At 53.1% G+C, this 19,519-nt stretch overlaps 1 protein-coding gene and 1 long non-coding RNA gene across 3 annotated transcripts in view; one reads left to right on the plus strand and one right to left on the minus strand.

Annotated features, from left to right (window-relative positions):
* Positions 1-12,129, plus strand: part of FHAD1 (forkhead associated phosphopeptide binding domain 1) — a 109,645-nt gene extending 97,516 nt beyond the window's left edge. Inside the window, exons 30-34 of the mRNA XM_045858425.1 lie at positions 27-192; positions 3,353-3,433; positions 5,888-5,941; positions 9,798-9,947; positions 12,092-12,129. Coding sequence (XP_045714381.1) covers positions 27-192; positions 3,353-3,433; positions 5,888-5,941; positions 9,798-9,914 — 418 coding nt within the window. The 3' untranslated portion in view covers positions 9,915-9,947; positions 12,092-12,129. The remainder of the gene's footprint in view (positions 1-26; positions 193-3,352; positions 3,434-5,887; positions 5,942-9,797; positions 9,948-12,091) is intronic.
* LOC123831536 lies at positions 2,651-12,230 on the minus strand. Of its 2 annotated transcripts, XR_006787923.1 has the most exons (7): positions 12,062-12,230; positions 8,875-8,964; positions 6,739-6,889; positions 4,341-4,423; positions 3,846-4,014; positions 3,336-3,411; positions 2,651-3,154 (listed from the first exon to the last, which is right to left on the minus strand). It is a non-coding gene; the product is annotated as an uncharacterized LOC123831536 (long non-coding RNA). The 2 variants fall into 2 exon arrangements; XR_006787924.1 differs by lacking the exons at positions 6,739-6,889; positions 8,875-8,964.
* Positions 12,231-19,519: the final 7,289 nt, after the last annotated feature.

Below are 19,519 nucleotides of genomic sequence, written 5' to 3' on the forward strand. Positions count from 1 at the left end.
AGGCTTTGTGTGTCTCACACGCTCAGGCAGAGCAAAGTGTCCGTTCAGATGTACCAGTCACAGGTGGAAAAGCTGGAGGACGACGTCTACAAGGGGACCGAGGAGAAGGCACTGCTGAAGGAGGCCCTGGAGCGCACGGAGCAGCAGCTGCGCCAGGAGAAGAGGCTCAACAGGGCCATGAGGCAGCACAAGGTGAGAGGCCCCCGGCCCAGAGCGCGGGCTCCGGGCCGCCCCTCCGCCCCCCAGGGGGAGCCGGGCCCAGGAAGGCGGCGGAATAGCTTTCACATCGGACAGAGCTGGGTTTAGACGCTCCATCCGCCACTCACTGTGTGATCCTCTCAGAAACTCCTCTGTGTTTGTTTTCATGGTGGCTCTTGGGGATACATAGATGAATAAGCTCTCAGAGAATAAAAGATTTGGTTTCACTATACTGATTGCCCAGAACGTAGGAAACAGCCATGTCTCCTATATGTATATACACATTTACATGGATATGCATAAGTATACATATCTATATACATATTTGATGGATGGATGGACAGGTGGATGGGGACGGAGAGATGTCCCCGAAGAACAGAGCCATCCTTTCGTGCGGAGCAGACAGGTGAAGAGCTGACTCGGAGGAGTGCCTTGCAGAAGTCTGCCCTCCGGCCCGCAAACCTTCCCGACCGCAGGCCCCCTGGATGGCAGGCCCCCTGGCTGGCAGCCCCAGGAAGGAAGGGGGCACCCCGCTCTGAGGGAGCACCGGCGGGGCGTTTCTCGCGTCCACCACTCTTGAGTTAACCCTCACGGACCCCTGTCTGCGTGCGTCACACCAAGCCTCGCCAGGGAGAGAGCCAAGCCAGTGACTGAGCTCCGACTTGTCCTTTAATGTGCCCTCTGGAGAGCTCACCCCTTCTGGGGCGACCCCTCCCCCCACAGGGCATGGCAGGCTAGGCCCCCAACCGGAGACACCAGACCACAGAGTGGGACTGGCAAAGGGCCCAAAGAAGGCCATTGTCATGTGCTGGCTAAAAGTGTAAGCAAGCCTGAGGATTTACATAATCAGGCTTCACATGCATTATTCATGGGCCCGCCCATTCATACACAAATGCAGGGGCCGTGCCCACCTGCTGGGCATTACACACCCTTCCGTGGAGAAGGCTCTGCAATGGCCAAGTTGAACCTGTGACCGGGACCCCAGAAGAGCTAGTGTATGGGAACTTTCAGGTTTACGGCCTTCACAGTCTGGGGGAAGATGTCTAAGAACTCCAGCCATGAGCATGGCGGCGACGCTGGTGGCATTATGTATCGGGTGCTTACGGAGTCACCACTCCGCATGGCGCATGCTGCCTCTGTCCCGTCAGCCCTACACGGAACGCTGGCGGGTGTCAGCCCGTCTGAGAACACGCTGGGGCCGCAGGGGGTCCGTCACCTGGCCGCTCAGCGCAGAGGCGGGGTTCCCGGGCACACCGGCTGCCCTCCCCAGCCCGGGTCACTTTTCCAGGCCCATTTCTTCACCAGCCCCTCAGCAGGGCACCCCTCACCCTCTGCTCTCCGCCGCTCCTGGGCTCTCTCACCAGGGCTTGGCTTTGCACTCAAGGTTGGCTACTAATATGTTGTCGGAAATTCCTGTTTGTCAGGGAAAATAATAATGAATGTTTCAAGTTTTGCTGGATTCTGAAGGGAACGTGTATACACCTGTCTGGGCATCGGTTTCTTCCAAGGAGTATATATTCATTTTTAACATGGAAGTTACAGGAAAATAGGATTCCTTTTTGTCTTAAGTTTTACTCGTAATATTTCCACAAAGAGTCATATTTTTTTTTCTTGGTCCCCTGTATAAAATGTCGCCCACTCAGAGAAATGGTCTAGCTGAAGCTCTGGGAAATGAAATTAATTACTCACCCTGAGCTTCAGAACTCCCACCCCCCTCTCCCCCCGCAAAATGTAGCTTTAATGTTTTAGCATCTCATCACCAAGCAGAACTTTCCAGAGTCAAAAGTCATGCCCCTATACTAATCCCTTCGTGAAAACGTAACTTGATATAAAATGCTGAGAAAACCTCAGTGCTGGACGTGCCCAGACAACCCTGTGGTCATCGGCCTCCAGGTGCCTCGAGTGCCCTGGGCCCGCAGCTCCGTCCAGGGGACCGAGTGACAGCGACAGTGGCCCAGGCTTCGCTCAGTCTAGTCCACGCCCCATATCGCTAGAGAAGGCGGCAGCGTGTGTCGGCATTCGAAGGCGGACTTTGGGGTCAAACATAGGGTTCGATCCCCACTTCTGCCCCTGAGTGACCCCTGAGTAAGTGGCTTCACTCTGTATTTCAAGGTCGCCAACAAAAACAACCCAAAACGGTAGCAATAGAAGCGACTTCACGGGGACACTGGGTGGGTTCAGTGATGGGATGCTCGGTGACTACCAGGGAGGGAAATGGCAACTAACTCCTGGTAGGGGGCGGGGTCCTGCATTTCCCCCAGAGAGCTTCCTGCCAGCTGTCTGCTCCGCGGGCCGGGGAGCTTTCCAGCTTTCCTGCCCCCCTCCCCGCCCCGCCCCGCTGCAAAGCCGGCAGCTCTTTTGTGAACCTCTTTTTCTGTTTGGTGAATACAGCTAGGGCCGCGGCCAAGAAAAGGCCCAGATACTTTTTGTGACTTAGGTTAAGGCTGGAATTTTTAATCAGGAAATTTGAAATGCACAGAAGTTGCCACTCGGGAAGCACGCCAGCCCTCTTCATTCGGGCTCCCAGGCTCCGCTCGCCCGCCAATCAAATCTCTAGCCAATCAAGTCCTGGCCAAGGGGCGTGGCCACAGCCTTGCCGGGTGGTCTCCGCGGCTCCAGAGCCCCTAATTTTTCCTCCGCTTGATTAGCTCAGATTCCTCATCTTTAAGATGAGAATAAAAATGGTGCCTAACGCATAGCATTCAGTTCCGTGAGCGCGTATGTACAAAACCCTTGATGCGTAGGACTGACCGCTCAATAGATGTTCTTGTACCATCATCGCTATCATCACTATTCCTTTACTCGCTGTTTCCCAAGGTCGTCTTGGGCCTAGGTAGTCGCCAGATCCTGGTTCCCTCGGTGCCACTCATGTGTTTTTGACCACGGAGCAGGAATTGGCAGGATGAGAATGGGACAGGGGAAAGGGTTGACGGTGGTGCCCTCTGGCCCACACAAGCTGAAAAAGTTAAGACGTGCTTAGGGTGGCGCAGCGCATGGGTGGAAGAGGAAGGAAAAGACCCTGCCCCCCACCCCATCTTTTGCCTACCCACTCTTGAATCCCTGCCACCTCCTAGCAGCCTCAGAGGTAGGTCCCAGGATGGGGCAGGTTAGGACACACTAAACACTCTCTTGCTCACCTGCTATTTTCACGCAGGAACGTTTAGAGGATCGTGAACAGAAAAATGCCAAAGAACCAACACCGTGCAACTGTCCCTTCAAAGAGAAAGAGAGGCAGGTATGGAGGGGTTTTCTGATCTTGCAGCCAGACACGAAGTCAATGTAGCATTTTCAAGGGTAAGAGCTTATTGGGGGTGTCCATGCCAGTGTGCACCTACCGCCCAAGGAGGAGCGACACACCTCCACTCCCTCCCCTTCCCCCCGCCCAGCCCCTGCCCGGTCCCCTGCCCGCTCCCTGGACAAGCGACCTAAGACACAAGCAAGCATCTAACCCAATTTCTGGAGGGGACAGAAGGCAGAGGGGAAATGCAAATGCGGTTTTGGCTGATGGGACAGCCATTTTAGGCTCTAAATGATTTGGAGACTCAAAGTCAAGATCATAAGAGAAGAAGAGTGGGGAGCCCCAGGACCCCCCGCCCGGAGAATGACAGAAGCGGTCGAAAGGAAGGAAGGAAGCAGCGGGTACAAACAGGAGCCAGGAGTGAGGATGAGAGTGTCCACTGTCGCCACCTCCGCGCCTAGCCAAGGGGGGAGCTTCATTTGACGGCTTTCTGGCGGCCACTGGCAGATGGAAAACCCAGCGCGGTGCAGAGGTCACGGTATCCATGAGATACGACGGATGTGATGCTCAGAAGTGTCCTAGAACAAAGACAGTGCCGGCTTTTTTTTCCCCCAGAGAGGACATCGTGCGACAGCATGAACAACATCCCTAAGAATAGCAGGGAAACGCTGGCTGCGCCCTGTCTGAGAACAGCTTTGGAGACAGACTGATGTCATCCCGCGTCCCCGCGAGTCCAGGAAAAGCAGCTGTGCGGGGGCCAGACCCTGCCCTCCAGCCCTCAGCTGTCGGCCGATGGATGGGCTCGAATCCAGGGAGATATTTGGGAGCGATGTTCAAACCGGGGTTCCCTGGAGCTGTTGGGTTCCGTGGTAGGCTGTGACTCAGCACGCCCACACCCACACACCTCGCTTCCACGAGAGAAGCTCTGCCTCATCTGTTTTATATGTCGTGTTCTTTCAAGACATTCTGCTTGGGTGAAGAGTCCTCCTGCCAGAAAAGCAAAAGAGGAGGGAGGAAGGTTACTGGTTGAAAAGTACTGCTTTACAATATCTGCGAATCTGGCTGGCGACTGTCCTCTGGGCTTAGTTCCTCTCAGCTAAGTTTGTGATCAATATTGAGTAGCGGCAGGCTCAAGGCCCTCACCACGGAAAACGCCTGGAGGGCAACTGTCAGTTAAATGCCGGCCCTTCAGAGAGGGTGGCTCTGGGGGCAAAGTCAGCGTCCGTCCCCAAGAGTGGGAGAGCCTTACGAGCAGCTGTGCCCCATCCCAACAGATGGCCTTCCTTCCTCCGTGAGTTTCGTGGACATCCAAGAGGGCAGCCAGAATTAAAATGAAACGAAACAAAACAAGATGCCCAGTAAAATCTGAATTTCAGATAAATAATCCAACAATTGCACGGGACCTACTTATGCTAAAGCAATTCTTTGGTTTCATTCCAAAGTCCAAGTTGAACTGGGCACCCTGTATCTCCCCTGGCCACCACACCCCCAAATCTTTACTGCGCACCGACCAGCCGCTGAGGGGGTGGGCTCTGAAGCAGATGCTGCGAGATGGCAGCCCACAGATGATTTCCTTTAATTCATGGGACTTTTTTTTTTTAAGTAACATTGCAAAATACAGCACTTTCGTGGAATACCCTGGATTTTGGGCTTCTCTGGGAAATTGGAAATTGGAAGATGTGGCCACTTGAGGCCCATGGTGCCACGGCCACCATTTTCTGGGCCCCTTAGAAAGGTGCTGGGCGTGGGCGTTTGCCGGCGTCCCCACCCAGCTCACTTCATGTGTTCGACTTCCCTGGCCCCTGTAGGCAGCAGGTTGGTGGCCCCAGTGCATGCTCAGGGCTCTCTGAGAACGTCCCCTATCCCCCTTCCGGATGCCCCTGCACGGTCACCTGCAGGGTGTCAGGCTGGGAGGAAGGCCCTAGCTCTCTCTCACTGTTGTGTCCCCAGCACCTAGGGGATGCTTTTTCCTCAACAAACTGTCCCTGAGATCTGGGGTCTTGAGGAGACCAGGGCCAGCAACAGTAATCATAGCCCAGGGGAAGCTCCAAATTTGTCCCCGACAGGGAGGAGGCTGCCGTGGCTCTCACTGTGTTTGGGTCCTGGCCTAGGACACCTGGGAGGAAACCCACTGCACATCTGCAGTCCCTTCCTAGGATCTGGGGGGCTCTGCTTCCGGCCAAAGCAGGCTGGTTTCCCTAGGGCCCTGGACCGACCAGCCTCCTCCCCTCGGCTCCCCCTGGAATCTGGAACAGAGGTCCCCGAGGGACACAGCGGGCAGCGTAGCATTGCCCAGAGCCACCTCCCCTTCCGCAGACCTGACCCTGGGAAGGCCCCACGTTCCATCCAAATGGGCAGCAGCTGAAAGTTGAGAAAAATCCATTTTTCTTTGACGCAAAAGTCGAAGAAGAACATAAGCTAAACCGTGCCACTGTTCTTTCTGTGTTTAAGAGGCGAGTGTTTGTAGAGGCAGTGAAGAACAAGATGCAGAACTCACACTCCCAGGTGAGCGGCGGGAGAGGAGAGGAATCAGTAGGAGGTCAGCAGGAAACCCGGGTGTCAGGGACCCCCATATGTTGTGTTCTGAGCCCTTCGTACGTGCCAGGTGCAAAGCTAAGCATCAGCTCATTCAATCCCCACCCCAACCCTATGCAGTGGGTATTGTTATTACCCCCAGTGACCCCACGAGGTGCCTAAGGCTCAGAGACTGAAGTAATTTATCCAGAGCCACACAACTAAGGAGGAGAGCCGGAACTCAATGCCGACAAACACCCAGGTGAGCGCTGCTCACCCTCTTTGAGATAATAAATGTCCAGGTAATAAACCTGATACGTTTCGGGTGGCATTTCTCTTGAATTCCAAGGAGGCACCCTGTAGAACACTCCTGAGTTGAGAATCAAGGCTCTGAAATCTTAAACGTGCTGCAACATTGCCATTCACAGTTCCGCCCAGGAACTGGGACTGACCCAACTTATGTTCCCACTTTGCAGAGACGAGATGCACGCTCTCAGGAAGCTTAAAGGCAAGCACGTTTTAGTTGGATAAGAGAGAGGAGATATATTTGAGTTTGATAAAAGGCCACCATCATTCTGAAACAACAAAATGATGATTGGGAAAAAAATGATTCTAAGTAAGAGACATTTTTGGAAAATAAAAGCCTCTTCCTGACCCTGTTTTTTAGGACTGGAGGGTGGTTCCTACCCAGAGCAGGACGTTAGGAGGACAGAACATCCCGGGGAACCCCCACATCTGAGACCTTTGTCACCCTGCGAAGTGGGAAGAGAGGGAGTGTAGTCACTTACTCACGCATGCGTACGGTGGAGCCCGGAGCAGGCACAAGCTGCCCTCCGAGGCCGCTGGGGGTGTGAGATGACAGAGGAGCCACAGGAATGGGCCGATACCACGTACTTCTCTGCAATGCAAAGCCTCCTGGAGCCTGAGGACACCTCTGGTCTGAACAGAACGTGGGTAGACGATGCGGATAGAAGGTGGCGCTCAGAGCAAAGACTGAGCTCCCCCTCCTTCCAGCCCTCCAGCCCGCCCTCAGGGGCTTGGTGTCCAGGACCTCCTCGGGGCAGAAAGGTTTCCCCCAGGTTCCTCGCAAAGTGTGGCTCGGGGTCTCCTCCCCACTCAGTGTGCCTTGAGTCCGTATGGGCATGGAGTCATCGTGGCCACCTTGACAACGACACGGCATGGGAAACCTCATCTGGTCTTGCCCACCCATAAAGCAGTCTCCACGCCAGCTAGCTTCAGAACTGGCAGCTCCTCCCTTTGTAAGGTCCTGGGCAGTTTGTTTTTCTGCCCTCCAAAGTGCCATTCATTAATTTTGTTTTCATTGCAAGCTAACAGTCTTTTATCATGATGTGTCCGTTGTAGGCTAATGAGGAAAATCTTCTAGTTAACAGATATTTACTGAATACCTGGTCCAGGCCACACGCTGTGCTGGGCACTGGGGTTGGAAAAGTAAACGAAAAGACACCCTCCCAGCCCCCATTCACTCCACAACTGTTTACGAGAGCCCACGCGTTGTCAGGTGCGGCCCAGGTGCTGGGATTCAATCACGAATCCCCAGTGGGGGCAGTGTCACTCCTGAGGGGGCAAAAACGCCTTTTTAAAAACGTGTAAAGCACAGACAGACATACAGTGCCGTCTGTGCTATTAACATCTCACGGGTGTAGGAGCGATGAGGCAAAAATGTCTAAGAAGGCTCTTCAAGGAAGGACCATAATGAAAAAAAAAGGAGGGGGTGAGAAACCCCAAGTTAAACCAATGAAGACACACAAAACTGCCTGCCTTTCTGGCTTATATTCTTGAGTCACTTTAAAAAAATAAAAGAAGAAGTAATGATGAAATAATTACTTTGTACAAAATGTTTTGAGGGCAAAGGCCAACGGACTGAGCTCAGGAGTGTATCCACCCACAGGGACCCACCCAGTCCAAGGGCCAGGAGAGGCCTCCCAGAAGGGGGCTGTTTAACTGGAGGCCCGAGGTGGCGTGGGAACAGGCTGGGGTCTTCCCAGACCCCGGTGCTTGAGGTTGACTGGAGTCCCCCCCCTCCAGGGTGCTGAGTTCATGTCCACGTGGGTGTAGCTATTTAAATGACTGGCTTCTCTCCAGGCCTTTCCATTCTAAGGGTGAGCCCTGTACCTCCAAACCCCAAGCTGAAAGTCCGCCGATTCCCTTCCGTTTAGGGTAGGCGTTTAGGGTAGACCCAGTCACATGTTCCCTGTCCTTCCAGCCCTCATTTGCATTTTCAAATTTCTCACTTTCCTTCTCTTCCTCTTCCGGGTCACCTATCCTGGCTGCCTCCTGCAGCCCCGCCTTGTCACTTCATAAAGTGGACCAAACCTCCAGTCTCCCGGCGGGTCTTGGATCGGGGATCCCCCGGACTGAGGAGTCTTCACTGTTAACTGACTCCCTGGCTCCGATCTGACAGCCAGCCCCACGCCCGGTCAGGCCGCTGGCACTGGGGACCCCTCCACAGCCAGCGATTTCATTGAAAACCAAATCAAAAGGGCTCAAAAGGAGAGGCGGTTTCCGGGGGAGGGAGGGAAGGTTTCCAATATTTGCTGTCTGCTTTCATCGTCCCTGGCACTCCGGCCCAGGTAGACTTGGTGGGCTGGTGCAGAGGTGTTTGCCCCTCTCACCCTGAAATGACTTTGAACAAGATCTCAAGGCACTCGCGAGGCCCCTGCCCGGGGCTCAGGAAGGGATGCTTAAACCACGAGATGGTCCAGTAGCCCTTCCATTGAAATCCACCCCGAACCTCCTCTTGGGGGGCAGTGGAGGAAGACTGGGGAGACATCCTGGTCTCTATTTGACAGATAAGGAAACCAAGTAACGGAGTAACCGAGGTTAGCCTGTGGCAGAGCTGAAATTCGACTCCCCACAGCCCTCTTCCCCCAGGGTTGCACCCTCACCATCCTCACCATCCTCACCTTGAAGTCAAAACCTGCCGGAAGCAGGGCTGGAATCTGAAGCCTGTTCTGGAACTTGCAGGTTACAGTCTACCCGCAGTAGGTGCGGAGCTGTGAGAGACAGAGATTCTTGGGTTGCAGGGAATGCAAACCTATTCAGACAGAGGGAGGGGGCTTTTGTAAGGACACCAGAGTGGGTATGTGGTAGAAACAGAGCAGAAAGGGAGTCTGGCCTCCAGAGAGAGCGGGTAGGCCGCGGGGCCCAGGCATCGTGGGTTTTACACACACACACATTGCATTCCCTCTCTGCCCCCCTCCGTGTTTCTGCTGATCTCTCTCCAGTCATGGGACAGGAAGGGGTGACCTCAAGGTCGCCCGGGTCAGAGGGCCAGCCCAGGAAGTGAGTGACCTCTCAGAGCCCATTCACCCCAAATCCTGGGAGCAGCCACCTTAAAAGCCTAGCTTGTGCCAAGTGTCCAAGCAACCAGACCAGGGCTAGGGTCCCCCGCGTGGCTTCCGGGAGGTGGGGGTGGGGCCGCACTCATAAAACGGCGAAAGAGACCCCCTCCAGTACCCTGCCTTTTCCCTCCCGTGACCTCAGGGACATGAGACACGTGTGCAGTTCGGCAACGGCTTTTCCTGAGAAAGATACTCCGTCACAAAGAATGTGCCCGTTCTAAGAAGCCCCCGGTTTGAAAGACACGAATATGAGCAGGGACAATTTTGCCTTTGTATCTGGAAGGGTGGAAGCTGAAAATCTCCAGAATGAGTATCTTGGGTAGTGTGATCATGGTGGATCATTTCAGCTTCCTTTTGCCTGTATCTATGGATATATACATACAATACTATACTTTTTTTAAAGAGAAGTTTTATTTCAAGTGGCATGTTCGGGGATGCCACTGCCACTGTAGAGTCTGTACATCTGTTTCTCTTGCTCGTTGAAGGTGGGAGCCAGAAAGGCCACCCCAAAGGTGGACCAAGAAGGACAGACGCTGAAGAGAGGCCCTTCCAGCAAATCCAGCCAGAATCTTCTGTTCCCTAAGCCCGGTGGAAGGAGCTAGACAGGGCATCCTGCCGGCCCTGCACGATCCTCTGTGAGTCAGCGTGACTCCTCTGTGTCAAAATACTGAGACGCTTTTGTAGGACTTGAAAGGCTGCCACCCCAGCACGGTGCCCCTAGACTGGTGTTGTGCACGGTGCCGTGTTTTGGATTGTGGGGCCTAAGGGGTTCTTTTAAAAAATACCTAACAATGTACACAGACTGGGGCATAGGAAGAGTGCAGGTTTGAGACGCAGACTCCTGGGTCTAGATGCATTTCTGTGGTTCCACATTTGAGTCATGACATACCCATTGTCACCATCAAGGAGCCCCAAGAAACCCACAGTTAAGAAAACCCAAGACTGCTACTTGGGGCCACAGGACAGACTGGTAACCTCGGGAATGGTGGGGCTATGGGACAGTGCATTGCTATCTGAGGTTATTATAACACATTTAGAACGCCAATCAGGTGTATCACTTCCATGACAATGATGAGCACTTATGTGGCACTCTGCAGTCTTTGGAACACTCCTCATCGAACCCTCACCCGAGCCCTGGGAGGTAGAGAGTGCTCTGTTCTCCATTTAACAGATGACAGATGAGGAAGCTGAGGCCCAGAGAGGTTAAGTGGCCTGTCTAAAACCAAACAGCTGCACATTCAAGAGTTGGGTCTGGAACCCAGGTTTCTACTTGCATTTCATACCGCTCATTCTGCTACACCCCGATGGCCGGGGGGAGCGAGTCCCAGGCCATCAGGACAGACCAGCACCCGGTCACCAAAGAGCACACGCCGTCCAGGCAGACACTGCCCTTTTCACAGTGTGTGCAGAGGCCTCATCTCCCGTGAGCTGCCCCCTCTCCAGCCAGCTGTCCCCTCGCTGCCTCTCGTGTGTGGCCAGGGCCGCCCAAGCAAAATGGGAAGAAGAACCAGGCTATCATTTCCCTTTTTTTTTTCAAAAGCCACAATAAAAATATTTTCATATTTCAAAGACAAACACATTCTTTATACTTATCAAAACTAGAAGGAAGTAGATTTTCTTTGTGTGACATTCCACTGAAGGGCAGTCCTATACAGGGCCAGGCCCTGAAGTCAATGAGAAAGGTGAGCATCACCTGATCTTCAAAATACTCTTGAGGATTCTGGGAATTTTTTTTTTTTTTTACCATAGTATTCTTGATTGTGTACCACATCCCCAAAGTCCAAAACAGGAAGTTTTTCTCCAGCATCAGAGATCACTTGGTTAGGCGGTAAGGAGTCCCAGCGGCTGGCTCATGTTCAGGAGCCCAATCTTGTGGGGGGGGGGAATGTCATTTGTTGGTGGAACATGTATATTTGAATTTGTGTAAGTTAAATGTAATGTCTGTATGACTCCACTATTTTTTAGGGCTTTCAAAGGATGTGTTAACTTGTATATTTGAATTTGTGTAAGTTAAATGTAATGTCTGTATGACTCCACTATTTTTTAGGGCTTTCAAAGGATGTGTTAACTTTTATCATATGAACATGGCGACCCACGATGGCAATTTCATTTCTTCACTCCTTCAACTAGGTAGCTTTTGGGGTGTCTCCACAGCCACATACCCTTTCCCTGAGAACGCATCTCCCCCCACATCAGGTTAGCCCTACCTAATGCTGTTCTCTTGGCCACACCTGGTTGGCCAAGCGATAGATATCCTACTAAGCTGGACCAATCAGGTTTCTCCTCTAACTGAAGCTGGGCCAATCAGCAGCTGTGTTTTTAGTGTTTGGAAGTAGACTCGGGGATGCCATGCCAGCCATTAGCAGTGCTGGAGCGGAGAGTCTGATGCAGTTCTGGGGTGGGTGGCCACTTCCTACCTTGTGTTTGGAGAAATTGGAGAAACAAAGCCAGTCTCCAGAGAGAAAAGGCTGGGGTAGATATGCAAAAAGGAGAGACAAGAACCCAAGACTCCCAGAGAGACAGTGTAGCAGATACGACCCACCAGCCCCTCAGTCATTGCCTCCCTCTATTATATAAGCTGAACGCTAACCACGCTGATTTTCCAGCATCCCTTGCGGCGAGAGCTGGCTATGGTGTTCAGTTCTGACCAATAATATGTAAGCGAAGGCCCCTGAGGGGGGCTTCTCTTCTGCAATAAAAAAAAGGCAAGTCTTTGCTAGAGAGAGTTTTTTGCCCTTTGTTCCTTTACCTTGTCTCCTTTCTGTCTCCTGGAGCTCAGACTTGGAGCTGGAGCAGCCATCTGGGGATCACCAGGCCACACGCCAGAGGCCGAAGCCCACCTCCGAAGAAAACGGAACAGAAAGACGAGAAGGGCCTGGGCGTCACCCCTGTGCCCGGCTCCATGCCCGAACTGCCTACCTCTGTACCTCTTGTTGTGGGAGACAAATAAATTCCTTCCTGTTTAAGTCACTATAGTCAGGTGGACCTGTCTGTGCCGTGGGACAAACTATTCAAAACCTAATGACTGAAAATGACCCTATTATCTCTCATGATTCCATGGGCCACGCCGGGCACTGGTGCTGGTCTGGGCTGGCTTGGCTGGGGCCAGACAGTTCGGGACGGCCTCATGTACATGCCTTGTCACTGGTAGGTCAGTGGTTCTCAATCAGGGGGCGATTTCGACCCCCAGGTGACATCCAGCAATTTCTGGACACAATGCTTGTTGTCCCATTTGGGAGGGGGTACGGGGAGGGTATGACTATCATCTATGAGTAGAGGCCAGGGATGCTGCTAAACACCCCACAGTGCACTGCACTCCCCACGACAAAGACGTATTTGATCCAAAATGTCAGCAGCAGCAAGAGTGAGAAACCCCAGTCTGGAGGGGCATCAGCTGAGACAGTCTGTCCCTGCATGGCGTGGCCTCTCAACACCCAGCTGGCGAGACCGGGCTCTTTCGTGTGGGCCGGGCACAGGTTCCTCCGCAGAGCAGGAGAGACCAAGCCCCAAAGCACAGACCCTTCTCGTGTGCCTCGGTTTGTTCCTATTCCGTCAGACAGAGCAAGTCACATGTCCGGCGTTGGTGTGGGAGGGGCTCCAAATTTACAATCTACCCACACCCCTGTATTTGATACTGAATGCAGTCCCTCTGATACCTGGTAACTTTCTGGCTCCTGGTGTTTTTCCTTGGGAAAGCCATTTGCAATGTCTGTCCTTGGGTTCCACCGGGACCCTGTGTATCACTCAAGATTATTTAGTTGCAAACAAGAGAAACCTCCCGTGGCTAACTTCAGCAGAAAGGGAGGTCAGTGAAGGAAAATGAGGGAAGTCAGACAATCAAAGGGCAAGCAGAGCCAGAGTCAGGCCAGTCGGGAACTGGCTTTTCTCCCCCCTAGATACCCTCTTTGTGCGTCAGCTGGTTTGAATTTTTGGTATCTCTGCAACCGAAGTGACCTTCACTAAGACACTCTGCTGCACAGCCCCCTCCCAGAAGCCATAGAAACCTTTCCAAACAGACACCTGCAGTCCCCACCCCCTCCTAATCTTCTCATCCCCCAAGAAGCTAAGACAACTTCCTTCCGCCCTCCCTAACGGCAGCCTGTTTGGATTCTTGGACTCGTGACTCTGCAGATAAGGTGCCCTTCTCCAGCGACTTGGCAAGGCCGCCGCAGCCTGCTGTTGTGGAAACCAGAGTCGTGAGTGTGCAGAACACACAGCTTCCGGATCTGCGTCCCGAAGCAAAGCGCGCTCCTGGGAGGTGGAGGGGCTCCCGAGTTGGTCGGGTCTTGGGAACGAAAGCCACGCACTGAGGACGAGAGGAAACCAGACCTGCCAGTGCTGAGGTGTTTGTTCCTCTGCTCCGCGGCCGGCCGAGGCCTCCCGACGCAAGAGTCAGGTCGCCCGGTGAGGGTGGACTATTTCAGCTTATCAGCTTGGCCTCATTTCCATCAAGATGTGCTGCTTGCATCCGTCCGCTCAGTGTCCCAAGTTATTTTGGGCCAATTCGTGACCTTATGTGCCTGCTTTTGTTTTTACACATTTTTCTTTGCCTATCCGTTCCCCCGGGAGGCCTTCGCGATGCCTCTGTCCCGCAGCGGGAAGGCTTGGAAGCTCCTGCTTTGAGCTGCCTCTCCACTCCGGCACGTTGCTTTTGTTTCTAGAACCCTGAGTTAGGGGAGGCAGGACGTTTCACCTTCTGGCTAACTGTGGTCTTCTCATCGCAGAAACCGGAGGTGCCCTTTGGCTGATAAATCACTTTTACGCTTAAACGATCAGCCTTCATTCATTTAGGCAACAAATACAAGAGACCTACTCTGCACCAGGGACTCATGGTACTCTTGCGCAAGACCTCATGGCTTTGACCTTTGCTCCCCTTGCTTTCCCTGTTCTGGTCCGCAGCTCTCCCGAAAGCGGTGGGGATCCTTCACTGGCTGGCTACATTGCATGGGAGAGCCCGCCCTTGGGGGTCACATCCTCTTTATGGGCTTCCCGTGGAGCCACCGCTGGGCGTCCTGTAGAGAGAGCTGCGTGCAGCAGTGTCCCCTTTCTGGAAGTTTCTTTGTGCTTTTCAACAGTTGAAGTTTAACAGCTAATAACAGCACACTTTTTATAGTACTCCTGGCAAGCTGTCAGGCAACAGGCTAAGCAGAGGCCAGACCTCAGCCCACGTGGTCCTCGCTCTCTGTGCGCGTGACTCCTGCCGTACCCAGGGAAACAATGAGCAGGAAACAACCTGCCCAAGGCCAAGGGCGCCAGAACCCGGACTTTGTCCCCTTAACTGCTCCCCCGTATCACTTTCTTCGGTGAGGTCCGGGAACCAGCTGCCAGGCAGTAAAAGCCCTTTTCCTGTAAAGGGCCATTTTGCTCTGTGGACCTGAGAGTCTCTGTCATCACCGCTCAACGCTGTCATCGTACACGATACCAAATGAGCGTGGCTGTGTTCCAATAAAACTTTACAAAAACAGGCAGTGGGCCAGATATGCTGACCCCATGTGTTAAACTCTCACCCAGACGAGATTATTCACGTCTGCTTGGCGGTTGCCTGCGCGTGACTGACGGCCGGGGTGGCAGAGTCTAGGCATCTCTGTTACGGAGAGCATTCTGAGCTTTTACTACGGGCCACGCACTCTGATAAACTCTGTACATGGGTTTTTTTTCACTGAACCCTCTCAACGGCTCCAGGAGGAGATAATTATTGCCATTTTACAGACAATGCAACAGAGGTCAGAAAGGGAAAGTCACTTGTCCAAGGTCGCCCCACTGGGATTTTCAAACTCCTACCCATGACGCCACACTGCCTTTCTCTGGCAGAGCTGGACAGTTGGGAGTGTGGCCAGTGGGGCTGGACCCAGCGTGAAAGAACCGAGCCTTGGTGACGCACACACCCTTCCTCTGGGCCACCCGGTCCCCTAGCCCCTCCGCGAGTCACCTGCCTTCTGTGGTTGTCAATGCCTTAGGTCAGGTGTCCCTGGCCGAGGCACAGCCCGCTCCCTTTCATCCAACCCTGCCTATCTCTGCACGATGCTATTTCTACCATTTCCCTTCCCGTTTCCCAAATTCCCCGGTGCCCCTGCAGCGGCCACACGTGGGGGTTGTCTGTACCTTCTATGTATTCCTCCCGCTGTGTCTGCTGAGCAGAGAGCTCTAAATGACCTCTGGGCCACATCGATGCCCAAGGACCAGCAGGTCGCCCAGCTCCCTATCTAATGCCGCTGACACCGTCCTCAGAGGAGTAGGGGACAGACACCTGAGAGGTTTGTTTTTGAAGAGCTCCTGTTATCTTTTGTGTTGAGTCATGTGGGTGCATAGAGGTGTCACTTTAGCAGATTCTCTTTCTTGGCAGTGACCTTGAGACCTAAAAGCGGGCCGCTGGATGCTCCAGAGGGGACATGGAGAAAGCACCCAGTCTGGCCCCAAAAGATGAGGACGGAGCAAGATGGCCCACTTCGGGGCCAGCCCTTAGAGCAAGACATCTTGCATTCATTCAACAATTATTTCTTCCAGGCCAGGCCCCGTGCTGGGCACTGAGGAGTGGAAGTTGAACCAGAGAGATGAGTAGCTCCCCTCCCCCAGGAAGTCAAATCAGGGAGTGAGGTGGCGTCAGGTGTTGGATTAATGGCTTCATGGAGGGTGGTAATAGGTGTAGAGTCCCAGCCACAGGACTGTTTAGCAGGAGGAGTTGTAGCCTCTCCCAGCCCCCCAGCATGGGGTTGCAACAAATCTCTCCTCAAACTGCCAAGTCTTGCTCCTCCTCCGTCCCCCAGCCCCGGACCAGAAGAATCCCAGAACCAGTGGCCGGTGCCCACTTCATAAATATGACTTGGCTGCCGGGATGGGGACACACACTGCTTTCAGTGTGGCATACAAATCGTCATCAGCTGCCCAGTGTATCGCCCCCTCTGGAAGGGGTCCCCAGGGCAGGGAGCTCAGATGCAGCCCTGCTGGGATTTAAGGCACAAGGTGTGCGCGCACGCACACACACACACACACACACACACAGACTCTGAGAGTTTAAAACAGGCTAAAGCTCAGGCCTGGTGGACTTGGACAGTGAACTGCCCCGGGGTTTAACAGAAGCAGAGAACACGCTGAGGGCCTGTTGTTGTGGGTGTTTGCTTTTTCCAGGCTGCCCAGTTGAGCATATGCAACCAATCTGAAAGGTGATCTCAGCGTTCAGGTAGATTCATCGCATCTAAGATAACCACAAAAAGAGGGCTCTATAGATAGACGGCTGGGTTTCTAATGACCTGCAAACAGGTCGCGCGGCTGTCCCCATCGTGCCCTTTACCTCCTGCCCCGATCCGTGTCCCAGAAGCACCTGCCCAACATGGCTCCTTCCCTCCCCGGCGCACCCTTCCCACAGCTTCCGGACCCGGCAGGAGGGAGGGAGCCTCTGAGACCAGCCAGGCTGTGCCCCCCATGCCCTGCTGTCACCCCTCCAATCGCCCCAGAGGAGTACTTGAGCTCCTTTGGGGTAAATCTTGACCTCTGTGTACCTTCTCAATCCATCAAGGCTTTCCTGGTGACAGAGTGTTTGCGATGACTAATTAGTAAGCTGGTGTTTATAAAGTGCTAATTGTGTATTGCACTTTCAGGCAACTTTATCTCTGCCGGCCTCCCTCACCCCGTCTTGTTTTCCCAGCGTCTCAGGGTGGCAGGACCACCGCCCCCACCCAGGCTCTCTCGGGCTCTGAAACGCCCCTCTACACTGGCCCCACCTGCCCCATCCATCACCCGAGAGCTCTTTCCAACCTCCCGGTCTTCTCCTCCCTGTGTTTCAAAGTGCTATTGTTTTTCTTAGCACGACTTCCCCCCTCCCCAAAAGACAGTTACACAAGCAGATGTGGGAGGAAGGAGAGAAACAGAAGTCAATGATGACTAAGGCAGCCTCACTCCCTCCGCCCCGGGATACTGTCAGAGTCGGCTCTCGCTTGCCCCGCCCCTACGACTCCTTTGCCGAGGGTGTGATTTTCCCTGAAGATCATTCTTTCCACATGACCAAATGCTGTCGTGCGTCACCAGTCCCGATCGTTTCTTTCTGCCCAAATCCAAGCTCGGGACGCAGAGCCAGGGTCATTCGAGAACGATCTCTCTAAACGAACAGCCAACCGATAGTTCCTGAGAGTCTCACGATCTGATCCGTGCTCAGCACTTATCCCTGCTTTTCCTTTCGGCACTGCGTCTTTGATTTCTAAAGAAGTGCTCTTCCTGAAGTTCAAAAGCTTCAGAAGGGAAGTGTCTAAATAAAACGCAGCGCCCAGCAGGCATGTCTGGCTTTAGAGCAGAGCGGTGGTTGTTTATTACAGACAGAGCCCAGCTCGGCACACGCCAGCTCAGAGCACTGGGCAGCCTGAGCTCCCCTTCTGCATTTCGAGAGCCTCAGAAGTCTAACACCCGGAGGAGCTGACAAAACCCACCCGAGGTTGTAAAGGGCTCACCCTTCCGCGGGCAGCATTTCCTGAGCTCCACCCGCTTATTATAGCTCGTCCTGGGCGTTCCACTCCCCTTTCACTGGATGCAATAGGTGATGATCAGGAATCCTCCCACCTGTGTGCATCAGGGGCCGGGCCCTGCCTCCCCAGGGAGGTATCCACACAAGCCAAGTGGGCGTTTAATACACACAGCCCGTGTGAATAATTCAAACGAAGCAGGTATTTCACATATATTTTTTAAAGAACACAAACCACCCTGGCTGGCGTGGCTCAGTGGATTGAGCGCAGGCTGCGAACCAAGGTATCACAGGTTCGATTCCCAGTCGGGGCACGTGCCTGGGTTGCAGGCCACAACCCCCAGCAACCACACATTGATGCTTCTCTCTCTCTCTCTCTCTCTCTCTCTCTTTCTCCCTCCCTTCCCTCTCTAAAAATATATAGAGAGAAAATCTTAAAAAAAAAAAAAAAGAACGCAAACCCTCACATAATCTCTTCCCTGTTAAAAGTGTGCTCCCATGCCAAACAGATGCAAAGCCTTTCATAATAAAGGCGCCCTATTTCATGCAGACCCATGATAAATTATATGTTACAGCAAGGTGAGGTTCAGATTTTTTTTTAAGTAATTATGCGCTTTGTGAAGGAGGCTAAGAATTTGGCGAACCTGAACGTCTGCAGACAAGATTTTTAAAGTTCCATCTACATCCTGTCCCTAGTCTTTTGCATCCAATAAAAAGCAAAATATTGTCCTTCTGTTGCGTCCTTCAAGGCCGGGTGTGGGAGGTGTGGAAACCTGTCGGTTGCAAGTAACTAGGCCAAACTGCCCGAGACCAACAGAGACTTAATTCCAAGCTTTAAAAAAAACAACATCAAGTTATTTAACCTCAACACCTTTATTGAGCTCAGAAACAATCTCAAAAATAAATTAATCAAAGTTTCATGTTTTCTGAACGCTGAAGTTCTTTCCCCTTCAATCTCACTCTTTTCTAAATACCTTTTAAATTAATTCAACAATATTATTAAACTTTGGCAATTCGACTTATATCAGCTGGTGGTCTGTTCAAGCAAATCACTTTGTAGCCACTGCCGGCTCTGCCTTCTTAGGTGCTTCTCCACCTCCAGAGGATGGGGTGTTCTTCAGCCCTGTGCCCATCTTTTCTCTGCACCTTGACCACTGGGAGGGGTCTCTGCACGGGGGTCTTCGACATCATCCTAACATTTTAGAGAATAAACACAAAGCACAGTCCTCCTTCTAGATTAGTGCTTCTCAAACTTCAGTGAGCAGAGCTTCCTCGTGTGATTGTTAAAACGCAGAGTTCGGGACCCTGCCCCAGGGGTCAGTTTTGTCTGTCTGGGACTCTGAGTTATTAACCACACCCCCCCCCCCACACACACACACCTCCCAGCCTGGGTGGGGGGGTTATGCTGGAGGTCATAGCTTTGCAGTTTGAAGTTGACCATGAAGAGAAACCCCATCCCGTCAGCCTCTGGAGAGGACATGTCTCCTCTGGGGCCGTCGCTGAAGTAGCAGCATCAACATAGTCCAGTCGGTTTCCCTAAAGCAGAGGCACAGGCGACAGCGTGGCCCAGCAGCTATTCTGCCAAGTCATCTGTGTGATGTGCTGGACCAGGAGGAGAGACGACCAGCCCCTTCGCCCTTTCGCTTTCCCCCTGTCTCCCAACACCTTCCAGGACCGGAGCCCGGCCCCATCTCCCTCGCAGCTGCTGGCCCACCCTTTTCCAAAAGACGCAGCACCTCCCGCTGGGGTTAAATCTAA

Source organism: Phyllostomus hastatus, unplaced genomic scaffold, assembly GCF_019186645.2.
Source record: "Phyllostomus hastatus isolate PE091 unplaced genomic scaffold, TTU_PhHast_1.1 phas_scaffold_182, whole genome shotgun sequence".
Classification (NCBI taxonomy): Eukaryota; Metazoa; Chordata; class Mammalia; order Chiroptera; family Phyllostomidae; genus Phyllostomus; species Phyllostomus hastatus.